The 18,616-nt window shown below is 35.7% G+C and overlaps 1 protein-coding gene across 1 annotated transcript in view; it reads right to left on the minus strand.

Annotated features, from left to right (window-relative positions):
- LOC311298677 (dedicator of cytokinesis protein 9-like) overlaps positions 1–18,616 on the minus strand; it is a 52,360-nt gene that overhangs the window by 57 nt on the left and 33,687 nt on the right. Inside the window, exons 33-44 of the mRNA XM_084421800.1 lie at positions 17,616–17,729; positions 16,273–16,488; positions 16,124–16,181; positions 13,943–14,049; positions 11,881–12,003; positions 10,578–10,691; positions 8,530–8,676; positions 6,769–6,979; positions 4,598–4,788; positions 3,757–3,857; positions 2,152–2,290; positions 71–1,381 (exon numbers count right to left, since the gene is read on the minus strand). Of these exons, the coding sequence (XP_084277926.1) occupies positions 1,256–1,381; positions 2,152–2,290; positions 3,757–3,857; positions 4,598–4,788; positions 6,769–6,979; positions 8,530–8,676; positions 10,578–10,691; positions 11,881–12,003; positions 13,943–14,049; positions 16,124–16,181; positions 16,273–16,488; positions 17,616–17,729 (1,647 nt within the window). The 3' untranslated portion in view covers positions 71–1,255. The remainder of the gene's footprint in view (positions 1–70; positions 1,382–2,151; positions 2,291–3,756; positions 3,858–4,597; positions 4,789–6,768; positions 6,980–8,529; positions 8,677–10,577; positions 10,692–11,880; positions 12,004–13,942; positions 14,050–16,123; positions 16,182–16,272; positions 16,489–17,615; positions 17,730–18,616) is intronic.

Raw genomic sequence — 18,616 nt, forward strand, 5'->3', positions numbered from 1 at the left:
TTAGTTCACATACAACATCAAATTATCAGCATTAAGTTGTACCGGTCATTTCTGAGTTTAACGTCCTCACCTGTCATATTGGCAGCAGGAGTGTGTGTGTGTGTGTGTGACTGCTGGAAACCTGTGTGAGAAAAGACCTGACCAGCGCAGAACGTCTCTGTGAGAGCTGCTAAAACAGGTGTGTGTCTTATTAGCATGGACTGTGTCCTGTCTGCTTTATGACACCAACAAGAGCAGGACAGATAGACAGATAATACTCAGGGGTCCATAGGGTAAGAACAGCAGCACACACTCTTTTATACACCGTTTACAGTGCTGTATTGAAGATGTAACATGAAATCAATTCAAACTTCAGTTCTCTGACAAAAAAACAAGACAAAAAACTAAAAGACAAGACATAAAAAAAAAACAAAAAAACAAATAAAAACAGACAAAAAAGACAACAAACAACAAAAACAAGACAAACAAAGACAAAACAAAATCCAAAAACAAAACAAAAAAACAAAGACAAAACAAAAAAGACAAGACAAACAAAACTAAATTAATACAAAAACAAAACAAGACAAAACAACAAAGATGAGACAAAACAAAAAAGACAAGACAATCAAGACAAAATCAAGATAAAACACAAAACAAATATGATCATTAATGCTGATATCTTTGTCTAAAAAAACACTAAGCGAGCGTTTGGGAATGGTTTGAGATTTATTCAAAGCATTAGGGACAATATCAGTTTAAATACAGCAGAGCAAGGACTGTTAAATACAGATAAAAAACATCATCACATTCAGTTGTGACCCACAGTATAAAAATATTTGGTAAGTGATAAACATAATGTTGAACATTAGCATGTGTGTGTCCAGTGTATCACGTGCAGTGCCACGCCCACCTCTGCAGAAACATCATGTGAACACGACACCACTTCAGGCCCTCGTTCACGACGGAACGTCTGAGCTTGAGGACATTATTCAAAATCAGCAAGATAAAACACATTAGCAGATTTTTATAATATGTAAAAAGCCATTGCAGTTTGATTGTCTGAGCCATGCTTCCACTCTTCTTTACTGTGGTCACTGATAAAACTGGCAAAATGGCCAAAAGTAAAATACACAGTTTTTGATAAAGTCTCCACAGGAAACAGTCGCTGAAATCCCCCGGATGAGGCAGGAACTTGTAGATCTCCTCCACTCCCATGATGACGTGCGTGTCCGGGTTGGAGAGGTCAAAGGTCACGAGGGCAGGGCAGGGGTCAGGCTCACACCACTGAGGAGGAGTTGGGAAGGCCCTGGACAGTGGCGGCAGTGGGCGTCCCGCTGATGGCATTGAAGATGTGCAGAGAGTCAGGAAGAGGACTGCGCATCCCATCATCCACTGGGCATATCTATGGAGAGAGAGAGGAAAGAGAAATGAAAGATCAGCAATAATGCAACGCTGCAGTGTCTACAACACCCACACTGAATCTGAACACTTTCTTCAATCACATCTGCAGAATGCTGAATCCTGTGCGCTTCATGCAGGCCTAAAGACCCCGACACACTTCAGGCCAAATACAAGAGCCCACTCACATGACGTCATTTTCAACAAAAACAGGCAAAAAATGAAGTTTGTTTATTAAATTAACTTTCCGGAAAAGTTCGCTCCGGATGGTAAACACCATTGTATGGAAGCTTGTTTCCGCCACACAATAAATCTTTTTTTTTTTATCTTATAATTTTGACTTTTTTTCTTAGAATTGCATGTTTATATCTCTGTGTGTTATAAAGTCAGAATTGGGAGATATAAACATGCAATTCTAAGAATAAAAGTCAGTTACATTTTTTTCCTTAGAATTGGACTTTATAACTCGCAATTCTGAGAAATAAAGTCAGAATTGTGAGATGTAAATCGCATTTATCTTTTCAAATGTTTTGTGGCAGAAGCAAGCTTCCACACCTTTGAGTATATCACTGAGAAAGTATTTCAAACTCCTTTTTATCATTATTAAGTGAAGTTTCCCGTGAGTGTGCAGTGTGCTTCAGTTATGACATGATTTACCATTCGATCTGACCATGAGAGCAAAAGAGGAAGAGAAAATGGAGAGATTAAAGAAAAGCATGTAAATCTGACAGAGACACGATGCATGAAGTGTGTGTGTGTGTGTGTGTGTCTTACAGGCTCATGCATGATGGCGGAGAGCTCTTTGGTGAGATCTCTGTAGCTGGCCTTCATCTCATCATGATACTCCTGCTGATCTTCCTTAATCAGACGCTCATTAACTCCTAAACCCAGACCACACGCCTCCACAAACTGCCTAAAGAACACACACACACATCTCAGGTCACACTTACATACCAGTCAAGGTTTATATATGCATATATATATATATACAGTGTGCATGAAATCAGTTTTGTGGACAAATAAATGAAGAGTTCAGATGCAAAAGCCTGTAAGTGCCATCTGAAATTTTCTTCTAGAATGATCATTTTTATTAAGCTCGTTTATTTAAGTTCAGTAATTTCACTTAAATGGCAATGATAATTACCTATTAATTGCCATTTAAGTGACATTACTGAACTTAAATAAACGAGCTTAATAAAAATGATCATTCTAGAGGAAAATTCCAGATGGCACTTACAGGCTTTTGCATCTGAACTCTTCATATATAGTTCCATGAATATATAGTTTATGAACTTCTTAGTGTGCAGAGCTGTAATCTGGGCAAAGATGAGGACTTTGAAAAAGCTCAAATATAAGATTTAAGATTAGACTTATTTAAATAAAAAAAAAAAAGAGTAATTTACTTAACATAATTCCCATTTTTCACATTTACATACAGTGTTTTTGTTTATTTCATAGTTTCTATCACCATTTTTTATCGTTAAATTAAAAAGCTGTCTTGTAGTTGACTTGTAGTTCAATGTAATCTCATTAATACATATATATTTTATATATAGGTTTTAAACAAGCAAACAAGAAACACGACAAGACAAACAAAAACAGAAGACAAAAAAACAAAAAGACAAGTTAAACAAAACAAAGAAAACAAGACAAAACAAAGAAAAAGAAAAACAAGACAAACAAACAAAACAAGACAAACACAAACATAAAACAAAAACAAGACAAGTTAAACAAAAAGAAAACAAAATAAGACAAGACAAACAAACAAACAAAAACAAGGTCAACATAAAGAAAACAAACAAAAACAAGACAAACAAAATAAAACAAGACAAACAAAAGACAAACAAAGTAGAAAAATACAAGACGAGAAAACAAAAGAGATGAGACTGTTTTAATGGTTGATTAAGAAGCTGTTTTGCAGTTCACTTGTAGTTCATGTGTTTTTGAAAGAGTCTCTTCTGCTCAGCATTTAATGATCAAAAATACAGAGAAAACAGTAATACTGTGAAATATGATTACAATGTAAAATAACTTATTTTTACATTTTAATATTTAAATTTGTATTTTTAATCTTTCTTCTTATTATTATCAGTGTTGAAAACAGTTGTGCTGCTTCATATTTGTATGGAAACTGATATATTGAATTTTTCAGGATTCTTTGATGAACGTTGAAAGTTCAAAAGAACAGCATTTATTTGAAATAGAAATCTTTTGAAACATTATAAATGTCTTTAATGTCACTTTTGATCAATGTAATCTCATTGCTGAAAGAAAGTATTAATTAAAAATAAAGCTTACTGACCAAAAGCTTTTGAAGGATATAGTATATGCATGTAATGTTGTTAATATCCTCAGAGGAAGCACTGTGTGTGTGTTTACCGAAACACTTCTTTCAGCTGCTTCACTTTGTTGTCCGGGTATTTCTTAGTGCTGGCATCATCCAGGAACGCCCTGGCGTAGGCGAGAGGACCGGCGTTAACCTGGAGAGAGAGAGACGTTATAACCCTGTCTGAGCGTGTGTGTGTGTGTGTGTGTGTGTGCACCTGCATACTGATGCTGCCCTGCAGTTTGAGCTGGAGCATGTCCATGTGAGGTGCATGGGGTGTGTGTGTGTGTGTGTGTACTTGTACAACTATCTTTGTGAGGACCAGTTTGAGTTTCAGACCATTGGAGTGAGGACAAAGAGAGTAAAGAGAGGACATTTTGGCCGGTCCTCAGTTTCTGAGAGCCTTTAAAGGCCTGTTTGAGGGTCAAGACTTGGTTTTAGGGATAAGGTTATAATTAGGTTAAGGGTCGGTTTAGGGTCAGGGGTCGGGTTAGGCACTTAGTTGTGATGGGTAAGGTTAGGGTAAGCGGCTAGAGATTGCATTGTGTCAATGAATGTCCTCATAAAGATAGATGTACAAGAGTGTGTGTGTGTGTGTGTGTGTGTGTGTGTGTGTGTGTGTGTGTGTGCACCTGCACACTGATGCTGCCCTGCAGTTTGAGCTGGAGCTGGATCATGTCCACGTGAAGTGTGTGTGTGTGTGTGTGTGTGTGTGTGTGTGTGTGTGCACCTGCACACTGATGCTGCCCTGCAGTTTGAGCTGGAGCTGGATCATGTCCACGTGAAGTGTGTGTGTGTGTGTGTGTGTGTGTGTGTGTGTGTGTGTGTGTGTGTGTGTGTGTGTGTGTGTGTGTGTGTGTGTGTGTGTGTGTGTGTGTGTGTGTGTGTGCGCACCTGCACACTGATGCTGCCCTGCAGTTTGAGCTGGAGCTGGATCATGTCTACGTCGCTGCAGGAACACAGCTGTCGGATCTCCAGCACCTTCTTGCTCATCTCGTCGATGGCCACCTCGATGGGGTTCAGGTCCACATGATGCTGGTACATCACTGCGATGCGCTTCTTCACGTACGGGAACGAGTGTGTGGCTGAGGAACAAAGTTAACAGGATTTAACAATAAAGTCACCAAGTATAAAGTTGTTACAATTTTTTTTTTTTTAATTGCTAGGACCCATTCATTGCAGAAAGTGACAACATCTTTCAAATTGCATGAATACATCTCTCACTTAGACTCAAACTCAATAAATCTACAGGCCACAGTTCTACCTTTACATACTCTTTTCAAAACTGATAAACTTGAGTTCAAAACCTAATATAATACTGAAGACTAAAATTTCATAATTTAATATTATTTTCAGTAATATAATGACTTTTTATTAGTATTCATAATCAGTTGTATTATGTATCTGTATTATTATTCTTTATTTGTATCCATAATCATTTGTAATCATTGTATTTTGTGAATCATAGTGTTCTTGAATACATGTGTGTGAGAGAGACAGTGGGACCAGCTAGACTGCATGAATGTGTAGAAGTGTGTGTGCTGGAAGAGTTAGAGACATGTGTATGCAGTGTATGAAGTTTCCACCGAAGCACATGTTGATTTAAGAATTGGATTTACATTCCATGTTAAACCAAAACCACATGTTCCTCTGGTAATGTATATGTTCATATGTTCCTCTGGTAATGTATATGTTCATATGTTCCTCTGGTAATGTAGTTTTTGGTCAGTAGCATATAAAACCCAACCTCTTTACAGAGAAGGACCAGAGAAGCTGGCATGAAGACCTTTGTTTGGTCCATTGTCTCTTTCTCCTATGTCTTGACAATATAAAATTCAAAATGGCGGAACAATTTTCATGACGGAAATGACGTCACAGGGTGCAGTTGTTAGCACAAGCGTAAGTGAAACTCTGGACAGTTGGTGGCGCTAGCGGGTTTGAGTTAGAGACTGCACATTTGCTATGGCGACAGCAAACGCATCAAAAGGTTCAAATGAAAAGCACTTTTAAAACCATGAACACTAATATGACGTTGCAATCACATGACCAGAACAGACAGAGTTATAAAACACCTAAATCAATCATGTGACCCTCTGGTGCTCTTCACGTGTCGGTCAAAAAAGACAGAATTTTTTGTCAATGAAATGAATGTACTACATTTTAGTTTGATAATGTGTTTTATTTAATATTTTGTATTTTTAGGGGATTATTTTTATACTAAATTATATTTACGCTGTATTTATAATCCATTTATTCACTTTTTGAGCATAGACCTTACGTAAACTGTCGTAAATCTAGAATGCTTTAGAGCACAGACTGAAGTTTGATCTCTTTTCAAAGACGACACTTGGCAGATTATTGCTGAAGTGAAAAAAAGTTTAAAAAAGTGAACTTGAAAAAAAGTTACAGAATTTTACGTGTATTGTTATGAAAATGCACAAAAATTCAATTTTACATTTTTATATGAAACATATTTTCTAAATCACATTTTACTCTAAAACTACTAGAAAATCAAAGCCATAAATCTAAAAGAGTTGTTCAAAATTTGAGCTTGATATCTCCAAAAATGAGCCATCAGTCAGATGCTGTTTGACCGCAGTACCAGACGCTTCCACTAGATGAGATTCGCTCATTTCTGAGAGTGACTATTTTTACAGGACTATTTAACCTTTTCCAATCATATCCATGATTTTTTTTGTGTGTTCACATTTACCAAGCTTCGTACCATTCCAATGAAGTAAAAAAAAATTTTGACGAGCACCAGAGGGTTATTTGTTTGAATATAATGAACTCTTCTATATGATGTTTTTCGTCCAGCTCTGCTTAGTCTGCTTGATGAGGTGCATCCTGGGATGCGTTTAAAGCGTACTGAGGGAGTCGACGTGCGCTGAGACACTGTGAAGATAAGAGCTGTACTTTGTGTTTTACAGTTATATGATCCTCCCAATCACAAAGCCATCAGATTCAGCTGACTCTCAGATTTTAATCTTGTGTCTCTCTGGAAGTTATCTCTAATGTAGTTGATCTCTTCTTCTCCATGCTGAGTATGCAATGTGTGTACTCACTGGTCAGTATAGTCCTGCGTTTGCACTGTTCCTCGACGCCGCCTTGTTTCTTGCCTGAAACAGTGAACGGCATCTCAAAGACAAAGCGGCGGATGTTGTGGCTCCTCTCGAAGTCAGTCTTCCTGTCCAGCAGCTCCTTCTCCTCCAGGAACGGGCTGACGTGAGTCACTTGGATGTAGGCGTACTTCGAGTCCAGATCCTTTGTGTTAATCTGCACCAAACAGAGAAGCACATTTAGCTAATAGGCAGTTCTAGGTATCATGGTCTTAAGTAAGTAAGTAAGTAAGTAAGTACGTACGTACTCTTTTGGTCTTAAGTACGTACTCTTTTGGTCTTAAGTAAGTAAGTACATACTCTTTTGGTCTTAAGTAAGTAAGTAAGTACTCTTTTGGTCTTAAGTAAGTAAGTACATACTCTTTTTTAAGTAAGTAAGTACGTACTCTTTTGGTCTTAAGTAAGTAAGTACGTACGTACTTTCTACTCTTTTGGTCTTAAGTAAGTAAGTACATACTCTTTTGGTCTTAAGTAAGTAAGTACGTACTCTTTTGGTCTTAAGTAAGTAAGTACATACTCTTTTGGTCTCAAGTAAGTAAGTAAGCAAGTAAGTACGTACGTACTCTTTTGGTCTTAAGTAAGTAAGTACATACTCTTTTGGTCTTAAGTAAGTAAGTAAGTACTCTTTTGGTCTTAAGTAAGTAAGTACATACTCTTTTGGTCTTAAGTAAGTAAGTACGTACTCTTTTGGTCTTAAGTAAGTACGTACGTACTTTCTACTCTTTTGGTCTTAAGTAAGTAAGTACGTACTCTTTTGGTCTTAAGTAAGTAAGTACATACTCTTTTGGTCTCAAGTAAGTAAGTAAGCAAGTAAGTAATTACGTACTCTTTTGGTCTTAAGTAAGTAAGTAAGTACATTCTCTTTTGGTCTTAAGTAAGTAAGTGAGTAAGTAAGTACATACTCTTTTGGTCGTAAGTAAGTAAGTGAGTAAGTAAGCACATTCTCTTTTGGTCTTAAGTAAGTAAGTACATACTCTTTTGGTCGTAAGTAAGTAAGTACATACTCTTTTGGTCGTAAGTAAGTAAGTACATACTCTTTTGGTCGTAAATAAGTAAGTACATTCTCTTTTGGTCTTAAGTAAGTGAGTAAGTAAGTACATTCTCTTTTGGTCTTAAGTAAGTAAGTAAGTAAGTACGTACTCTTTTGGTCTTAAGTAAGTAAGTGAGTAAGTAAGTACATACTCTTTTAGTCGTAAGTAAGTAAGTGAGTAAGTAAGTACATTCTCTTTTGGTCTTAAGTAAGTAAGTAAGTACGTACTCTTTTGGTCTTAAGTAAGTAAGTGAGTAAGTAAGTACATACTCTTTTGGTCGTAAGTAAGTAAGTGAGTAAGTAAGTACATTCTCTTTTGGTCTTAAGTAAGTAAGTAAGTACGTACTCTTTTGGTCTTAAGTAAGTACGTACATACTCTTTTGGTCGTAAGTAAGTAAGTAAGTACATACTCTTTTGGTCGTAAGTAAGTAAGGTCTTAAGTAAGTAAGTAAGTACGCAAGCAAGTAAGTAAGTAAGTACATACTCTTTTGGTCTTAAGTAAGTAAGTAAGGTCTTAAGTAAGTGAGGTCTTAAGTAAGTAAGTAAGTAAGTAAGTAAGTAAGTAAGCAAGCAAGCAAGCAAGCAAGTACATACTCTTTTGGTCTTGGCCAGGATAATCTGCAATGTGGATCAGACTTTATTCTGAATATATGATACTGTAACTGTACATTTCTCACCTTGCCAGAGTCCTGGATCATTCTGACGTTCTCAGCTCCAAACTTGTCTGAGTAGAGTTTGAGGAGTCTTTGTGAGACCTCAGACAGTGGCGTGAATTTGGGCTCCTTATATATGTATTCTTTACCATCTTCATCCTCGAAGAAGCCCTGAAACAACAAGCAAATCTGAATCAGTCAGAGGAATGCATTAAAACTCAACTTTACACTCAACCTGCTGCTCACCATCTAGACAAAACAAAGGCCAATTGCCAACTAATTTTTAAATACTAAATTAGTCACAGGACACAAATATTTACAACAGCACTCTGGAAACACTGGGATGTATAAAGACTGTAATGTTTATTTAGATGACAGAGGGATTATGATGACTTCCACAGCCAGCAGGACGACACACACGTGAAACTCGTGATCCGTTTACCTGGTTGATCTCAGAGTCATTACACTGGTACTGCTAGAGACAGAAACACCCATCAGTGACAGCAGGTCAACACATTCACGTCTCACCACATCTTTCATTACGCTTAAGGGATGGCCATTGGTTAATCAACTATACTGTATGCCAGTTTATCACATTTATACTAATATTTGCTGACAAAAGACATTATTATGGAAGCTTGTTTCCACCACAGAATAAAAAATATAAAAGATAATTGTGACTTTTTATCTCACAATTCTGACTTATCTCACATGATATAAAGTCAGAATTTCGAGATATAAACTTGCAATTGTGAGAAATAAACTCGCAATTCTGACTTTTTTTCTCAGAATTGCATTTTTATATCTTGCAATTCTGACTATATAAGACACAATTCGGAGAAATAAAGTCAGAATTGCAAGATGTAAACTCGCAATTGTGAGATAAAAAGTCGCAATTATCTTTTAAAATGTTTTATTCTGTGGCGTAAACAAGCTTCCACACATTATAGTACTGTGTCAGATGAGTAAATGATTTATTAGACATTACAAAACGTGGCTTTAGAAGTCGAATTTGTTTCCATATCACTGAATAGAAGACTATCAACTGGCCAATAAGTCACAGGACATACACTTTAGCATACTTTTGAAAAGAGGAAAGTATATGGAAATAATATACTTTAAATAATATCCGTAAGTGTGAACTGAATGTAATGTATTTTAGACACTTAATTGCAATTAAATGAAAATGTCTTAAAGTTTAAATCTATATTAAATACAATTAATGAACTTTAGTGTGACTTTTTTGACTCACTTAAGATGAACTTAAGTATCTTCATATATGTAATTTCATAATTACTTCTATTGTCTTTGAAATATGGTTAAAGCGTAGCTGAAAGCACTGACAAACATTTATGATTATTTTAAAATAGACTTTAATCTCAATTATATAGGATCTTGGACGCCATGCATTTAAATATATTTGTAATTACAATATATGAAAAGTTGTAATCAGGTATTTTACATGCGCTTCAGTGTGCTAGTCAACACATCAAAATAAGTACACTTCTTTAAAGCATGGCAAAAGATTAGAAACAATGATTTAAAATGTACTTTAAAGTAAAACATGTCTTTTGTAAGTGTACTTAAGTGTGTTAAGAAACAGTCATGAAACTGTACTCTCTTTAAGTGCACTTAAATGGCCTTTTATTTCATTAATATTATATTATCTGCAAGTACATTTAAAAAAAAAATATAGTCTTAAGATTTGAAGTAAACTACAAGTGCACATTCAATACACATCAAGTGCACTTCTTTTTCTCAAGTGTTATATATGCATGTACTGTAAATTTGGGAAAAAAAAGAAAAGAAAAAAATCACAGACGTTACCAACAAAATACAAAAAGTATATGTTATTGCAGATATTGCACTTCAGTTATGATCAAACTGGAACATTCTAGTGCTGCTGCTTCTGAATCACACATTCATCTTTACACTCAAAGCGGAGCAACATAAACAAGAGCTCATAAGAGTTCAGGCCAGCGAGCCGAGCTCAGACACACAGGACTCACCGCTAACAGATAAACACAACACACACAGCGAGAGATGAAGAGTGTGAAGCTGAGGAGACTCACCTGACCGAAGAACGCCACTCTGAAGAACGTTCCCAGCAAGCGCTTGCCCGTGTGCATGACCTCTGTGACCTTACTGTAGGCCCGGTGCAGCGTGTCATACAGGTGAGCCAGTTTCTGACACACACACCAAACACACACACACACACACAGCTTAACAATCACATCTTTACAGCTCAGCGTTGTTAACACTTTATTTTACAATGTCCTTGTAGTTACTATAGTAATAATATAGTTAGATGCAACTAACTACTGTCAGTTCATAATAAACTAAAAGAAACCCAGCATTGGGGATTTGCTGCTTTTCCTGTTGTCCCGCCCTCGTGTCGAACTGTGACTCCTGTGTACCGTTACAGCCCTGTTATTTATACTTGTTCTGTTTGTTATCTTGGCCTTGGGTCACCCAGAAGCCATTGCTCCTTAATCGGATTATTTGATTCCACTTTAATAGATTATTTTTGCATCTTTGGTGATTTGTCAGCTCAGGCTGGATTCCTGAATCTCATCGTTCATGTCAAGCCCTTTATTTAGAATTGGCCATAACAAAATAGTAATATAGTTAATAAATGTTACTCAGTGATTAAATGTGTGTAACATTGGCACACTGTAAAATAAAAAGTGTTACCCTATATTTTAGTGCCATTGTTACATGTAGTTACATGTAGTTACTATAATAATGACTATAAATTGTGCATAATTACATGCAACTAACCCTAAACCAAACCCTACTCCTAACACTTTAGTAAGTACATGTAGTTAATTATTATTACTTAGTACTTAGATGTATAATTATACTGTAACACGGACACCGTAAAATAAAGTAACAGTATAAAGTGTAAACAAAAGTTTGGTAACACTTTATTTTGATGGTCCACTTTAGACTTTCTGCTGACTAGAAGTAACTTTGCAACTACCTTAACTCTAAACTAACAGTCTACTAACAGTCTAATGAGAGTTATTTGACATGCAAGGTTATAAAGTTACTTATAGTTAGTAGAATGTCAAAAGTGGACAACTGAAATAAAGTGTTACCAAAAGTTTCCCTTCAACTTTAACTTATTCAATAAAACCAACAACAACATATAATCAAGGCAAGTGAGTGAAACCTTTCAGTTCATAAACTTAAGGGCCGTTCACACAGGACTTCCATTAGAAATGAGTTCGAGTTTAAGTTGATGCTCACGGCACAAGTGCAAATCTGCGGCACAACAGCCAAAGACATTCATCTACTAAACAACTCATGAGAGAGTGTGTGAACATCCTTAGACATCACACTTCACGGCATCAGTGTGTGTTACTGCTGTACCTCAAAATCTCTGCGTTTCTCATAAATGGGAATGATGAGTTTGTAGATGTCAGAGATGAGCTCATATCGCTCGGCTTTCCATAATCCATCAGCGCATGCTTCCAGAAGCTCCATCAGGACATCCTGCAGGACACATGGAAGAGGCATCAGCTCTCAAATATTGCACAAGCTTTTCTCTTGATGAAATGCACTTTTCTTCATCAGTTCTGCTTGAGTTTTAATCAACGAGTGTTAGTTCTGCTGAAGTTCACACAGGACTCGCATCAGGGAAACCGCAGGTGTAGAGATTCACATCAGCAACATCTTTTAGTATCATATATTTGGAATTTCTGCATTTTCTGCTTTCTTTTTAATTTTTTAATTTTGTTTTTGTCATTGTTATTAATTACGGTTTATTTAAATATATATTTTTGTATGTGTATAATTTTATAATAAATATATATAATTTTCTATTTATATTATTAAATAATTTATCTGTTATTTATATTATTATTTATATACTATTTATATTATTAAATAATATTTTTTATTTTATTTATATACTATATTTTTTTCTGTTTTATTTTTATTTTTAGTACATCAAGTAAGGGTTATTATCACTAACCTAAACTAAAACTATTCAAAACATTTCGGTTAATTGAAATAAAGCTAAAATAAAATAAAATAAAATAAAATAAAATAAAATAAAATAAAATAAAATAAAATAAAATAAAATAAAATAAAATAAAATAAAATAAAATAAAATAAAATAAAATAAAATAAAATAAAATAAAATAAAATAAAATAAAATAAAATAAAATAAAATAAAATAAAATAAAATAAAATAAAATATAAATATAAATATTACCTGAAAATATATATGTTTCTGTGGCAATAAACTGAATAAAAGTTTAAGTTGAGGCACTAAAATTATTAACTGGAAAATAATAAAAAGTAAAACTGAAATAAATATATTAAATTTAAACTAAATATATTAAACCTAAATAGCAAAATTTAAAATAATAATAATAATTAAAAAAAGACAAAAGCACAAAATGAAATGACTAAAAACTAAACTAAAATTAACATGAAAACTGAAAATATATAAATAAAAGCCAATTCAAAATATTAATAAAACTAAAATAACATTGCATTACGTTAAACTAAATAAAACAAATAAAAATGTTGCTTTGGCAACGGGTTGAAATAAAATGAGTTTAAGTTTTAATTTTATTTATTTTAAACGTTTATTTGATTTGAAGTAAGGTTTATTTCTGGTTTTAGTGTGAGTTGGCAGTAATAGCCCTGCTTCAGACGGCTGAAGACTGATGTGAAATTATTAGTGTTTTATCTCTCAGTCAAAGTGCAGGACTGGTTGAGTATCAGTCAGTGTGGAGATAAGATCACGGATAATCACCATCACATAAATAGATATTCGTTTATTGCTTCCCTCTTTTACTGTACTAATATTAAACTAAACCTAAACGGACACTATAATACTGTATCCAAACCTGAACGTGACAAACAATGCCTAACACTGATCACTGCCTCCAGTGAAATCTTATTGGATATCTCAAATAAATATTAAACATCAAGTATGTTCTGATTGGCTGTGACTGTGTAGCAGTTTCGCATTCAGTGTGGATTCAGACAATACACACTGTGCCAGTCAGGACACATGGATACGCAACGTGAACTAGAAACAATGGACTCCTATGGAGTTATTCACATCAAGGATTTCATAGTAATATATGTGTGTGTGTATTTCTGCAGCAGTGCTCTTTACTCGTATCATGCGCAAAAGAAATACACATTCAATATTCCTCAAAATGAATCGAGCACTTTATGGACTTTATCACTGTATTTGTCAGATAGCTGCTTACTTTTGATTCTTAAATTCAAGCATGCAAATTATGTTACTGTAGTGTTTATTGAACTTGCTTCTCCTTCATCCTGCTTCTGATACCAGCTATTCTCTTCACTCCCCTCTACTATACTGTGTGCATTTTCTGTTGAGCCGATGGACATGTGTTTGACCCGTGATGTGAACGGATGGCCTGTTGGCTGTCAGACAGATATTCACCTCATTAAAGTGGACGTCCTGCATCCCCACATCTTCCATCATAGACGCTTCTTCATCAATGTTTGGTGTGACCACTCTGAACGCTGAACAGCCCTGTTTAAACATGCCTACACAAACACACACAACACACACAACACTTCACATCTGGAGAGACATCACTTCACAGTCAATATGACACCTGACAGTTGCATGATAACGTCAGACAGAAAAGGTAAAAGATCATTGTTTGGATTGAGTCCTGCTGATTAAGCCTTCTTTCTTAGAAGTGCAGCGAAACGTGAGTAATATACTGAGTGATAACTTATATCAGCAGGGGCTTTATCAGACAGAGAGAGAGAGAGAGAGAGAGAGATATGATGAGAAGAAGGTGAGAAAGGAAATAAGTCTGGTATGGAAACATGGACACATGCTAATCATTATGAGTAATTACACGTGTGTCCTTGGATTAAACATCAACTTCTCATGTTTTTAAGGAATGGTCATCATTTGGACTCTTTCTATGGCATAGGAATACAAATATATAAGATCTATCCGTTTATAAATTTTTATTTTCTTAAAGAGGCCATTGGATGTTTTTCTTTTCCTTTAGTGTGTACTGTGTCTATTTGTGCATGTATATGATCCGCAAAGTTACAGAACTCATCGTCTCTTACAAAGCGATTGATTCTATCGAAAACACTGATCCAGACCTGCTTAAAACCCTCAATCCAAGTCCAGATTTACCAAACCTCTGCAGTGTGAAATATTAGCATAATGCTGGTCAGAGAGAAGACGAGGCTTCAGTGAGATGTAGTGTAGTCACTGTGTGTTTGCAAGCGAAAGCAAAACCCTTTAGTTTGGCCTTCCGAAACCAGATGAAATCAGGAATCAGTGGTTAAGATTCACTGTTCTTAAGCAGTACAACACAAAAGTTTGCTTGTGCAAAGCACATTTTACAGAGGACATCTTCCTGAACTTGGGAGAGTAAAATGTTGTCTGTACACAAGTTGTGCTTGCAAAGTTGGTTCCGATCATCTGAATGTTCAGAATCGGGCTTGAACTGATATATTAATACAGACGACATTAGTAACTGTGTGTTTACAGGTGCTTTGGAAGCTGTGTGATTTCCAACACACACTTGAGAAGTCTGGCCAATCACAACACACTGAGTCTGCTGGCCAATCAGAGCACTCTGAGCTGTTCAGGAGGAGGGGCTTTGTATAAATCATTGTGTTTCAGACAGACTGAGAATAGAGGTGCTGCAATAATGTAGTGTGTAAATAATGTTTTGTTTTTTTTAACCCTAATGCTCAAAATGATTAATTGGTTTAAGTAAGGTAAACTTAAATTAAACAAAATAGTTAAATCAAATTAATTTATTAATTTATAGAGTATTTAGAACTTACTTTTCTTTTGAGTTCACATAACTGACACATTTGAAGTAATCTGAATTGTTTCATTGTTTTGAGTTTCATGAACTTGATGCTTTAAATTTAGACAAACTTAAATTGAACTGAAACTGGGCTGGGATTTTTATTTCCCAGCATGCTTTGCCATGACACTCAAAAGGGAGAGTAAATGCTAAAATGATTAGTGTTATACAATGTTTTAATGAGCAAGATTAACGTTAAGTGGGAAATGTATTAGTGTTTAATGTTGTGTTGGGTTTTTGGGGGGTTACATGCAGGACAAACTTGGGTTGAGAACAGATGTTAAATGGTTTTCTTCTACATTGTCGTATTCATTGCTTTGCTATATTAATGGTATCAAAGCATTGTGTTACCAATTAGCAAGTTAGCATTTACTGAATTAGCTAGTTAAAGCTAGCCCAGTTTCCACTACTAAAAATATTTATCAAAAAGTAATTTTAAGTTAAATGCATGAATTATCTTACTCAAATATTTAAAGCCAGTTCTTAAGGTCTGCTTACTTAAACTATGAGTTTCTTAACTTAAATTTTTTTATGTAACTGATTACCTCTTTTTTTTTTTGCCAACTTATTCGAGTTTACAGGGTATTTAAATACAGTGAAAACAGTTTTTTATGTGAATATATTTTAAAATGTAATTTATTCCTGTGATCAAAGCTGAATTTCCAGCATCATTACTCCAGTCTTCAGTGTCACATGATCATCCTTTTAACATCTCCATGGGAAAATGACTAAGCTGGCCATGTGTGTGTGTGTATCGGTGTGTGTCTAACCTTTCCTCCTCAGGTACTCGGCCACCAGCGCTGCAACGTGCACATAACACATGGCTGCCTGCAGAGAACCAAACCAGACAGGATGAGCTCCAGTGTATGTCACACACGCATGAAGACGCATGTGTGTGTGTGTGTGTGTGTGGGTGTACCTCAGACAGGTCCCCGTTCTTCACATGTATACGAGCCATGCTGTCCAGCCAGGTCTTGCGGAGCTCAGGTGTGCTGGCGTAAGACTTGGCCAGACTGTACTGCAGGTCCACCAGCATCTCCGGGTCTCTCTCGTGCTCCTTCATCTGAGCCGTGGCCATCAGAACCGTCCGGATCTTCTTCGTCAGGTCTTTCACGTCTGACGGGAATGCTGTGCTCTAGTGAAGGAGACGGATGATGACTGTGTGTTAATGTGTAAGAGTATGAGTCTGTGTAGAACTTAAAGAGGAACTATTAAAGGTACAATATGTAAGTTTTCGCCACCAGAGGTCGCATTTTCAAAACAATAACAAAGGTGAAGCTTGATGATGCTAATGAAGGAGTGGAACGATGGGAGATGTCGTTTTCACCATCCAGAGATGTAGGCTATGGAATTCACAAATCATTTTCACTGATGAGGTAATTAGTTTTTGTATCATCTGTACGTTTGATCACACTATTTTATGTCATCGTAATGAATTAGCTGCAAGGAACATGAAATGTAATGCTATATTAGCCCGTTACTGATATGTGACGTCATTGATAGGCGATAATGACAAGGGACGAGCCATTATTTAAAACTGGAATTTCTCTGGCTTTACAAATCCTTAGGAACTTTTGGGATAATGCAAGTACACAACTGCATGAAATATATCACACAGTGCAAGTGGTTTTTGAATATTTTATTACAAAAATCTTACATATTGTACCTTTAAGTCTTGATGTTGTTTGTAGGCTCTACTAGAACAGGTTTTCCTGCTTGAATGTTGATTATTTTCCTCATATTCTCCATTGTTGCGGCTCCTCTCTTCCCAGTCTGTCAGTAACGCTCTGTTCAGTTCCTGTCTCTATGAAGCCCCTCCTTCTGAAAAGCACACTGTGCTCTGATTGGTCGGCTGGAGCAGTGTGTTGTGATTGGTCGAGCGCTTCAAGCGTGTTTGAGAAATGTCCTGTCCCTTACCATAACCGCCAGGTTCAACACACTACTAACTGACTCAACCAGGCCCCGCCCCTTTATTCTCCGAATTCAATATTTAAATGAGGAATATTGTGACGCGTTCGTTCTCGGAAGAAAACTCAAGACTACAATGGAGGCGTTTCAGGGAGTTCAGAAACACTGACACTGATGAAATCGAGAATAATTCCCGCTTTGTGCTCACAAAAAAATCCAAATACTTTTGGATCCCACTTTTAATAATGTTTTCTATAGCCATAAACGACATCACTTCCTCCATAATCGGCTCTGTGTCTACTCTTTGCTCCAGGATCAAGTGTTTGCGTATGAGTGCATTGGAAAGGAACTAACTTTGATGGTTTTGTCACTGTTGGCACAGTTGTTGATGACTGACAGGGACTGTTGGAACCGCGTCCCTCCTATTCCGATGACATCAGCGATCAGCTGACTGACGCCAATCACCACCTGAGGAATCACAGATATCACTGATGACATAGTTATGACATTGTCACATGCTGCTACTATCTACTCTTAAAAGACCGGATGAAATAATCCAGATTAGGGGTGCGGAAAAAAAAAAAAGTATTCATATATGAATCGCGATTCGATCTTCAACCGATTTGCATCGATTCACAAATTTCACAAATCGATTTTCTAAAGTGTTACACTTCTTTAATTTCGCAGTACTACTTAAAGTTAAGCACTACTTATTGATGTTAATCACAATAAGCCACGAACAAGGACTCGAATTCAGTTCTCTTTCACAGCTATACACAATTATGTCAAAATGCACATTGTGTGGACTTTGGAGTATTCAATGTAAACAGTCTGTTATGTCCTACGCTACCGAAAACAAATCGGATGTGTAACAGTATATTAGATCCGTGCATTCATTCTTAAAGGGACAGCAGCCTCATAAACTGTTGTCATCCGTTTCATTAATGTTAATAAAAACAAAAACACTCACTGCTTTTGACTGAATCACTTTTTTATTTTCAATATGAATCAATATAAATTTAATTCATACAGTGAAGACTATACATTGTTTTATTTTTACATTTGATTATTAATTACTATTTAATTACTACATGTTAAATAAACCTATGCTACTGTACCTGAAATTTTTTCTATAGTATTTGTCCTATTGTTTGCAATTTGCTTCTTTGTTTCTGTTTTTAATATCAAAAATAAAATAAAATTGCCTACCTCGCTTTAATACAGAAGACTGTGTGTAATGATTGTAGTCAGCCTAAAGGGCATTTGTTTTATAATATTGGATTGACTAAAATGGGAAGAAAAACTAAATCAATTTCAAGGTTCACATTTAATTCAGTAGGATTTTATTCCTTCTA

This window comes from Rutilus rutilus (assembly GCF_951802725.1).
Source record: "Rutilus rutilus genome assembly, chromosome: 10".
Lineage (NCBI taxonomy): Eukaryota > Metazoa > Chordata > Actinopteri > Cypriniformes > Leuciscidae > Rutilus > Rutilus rutilus.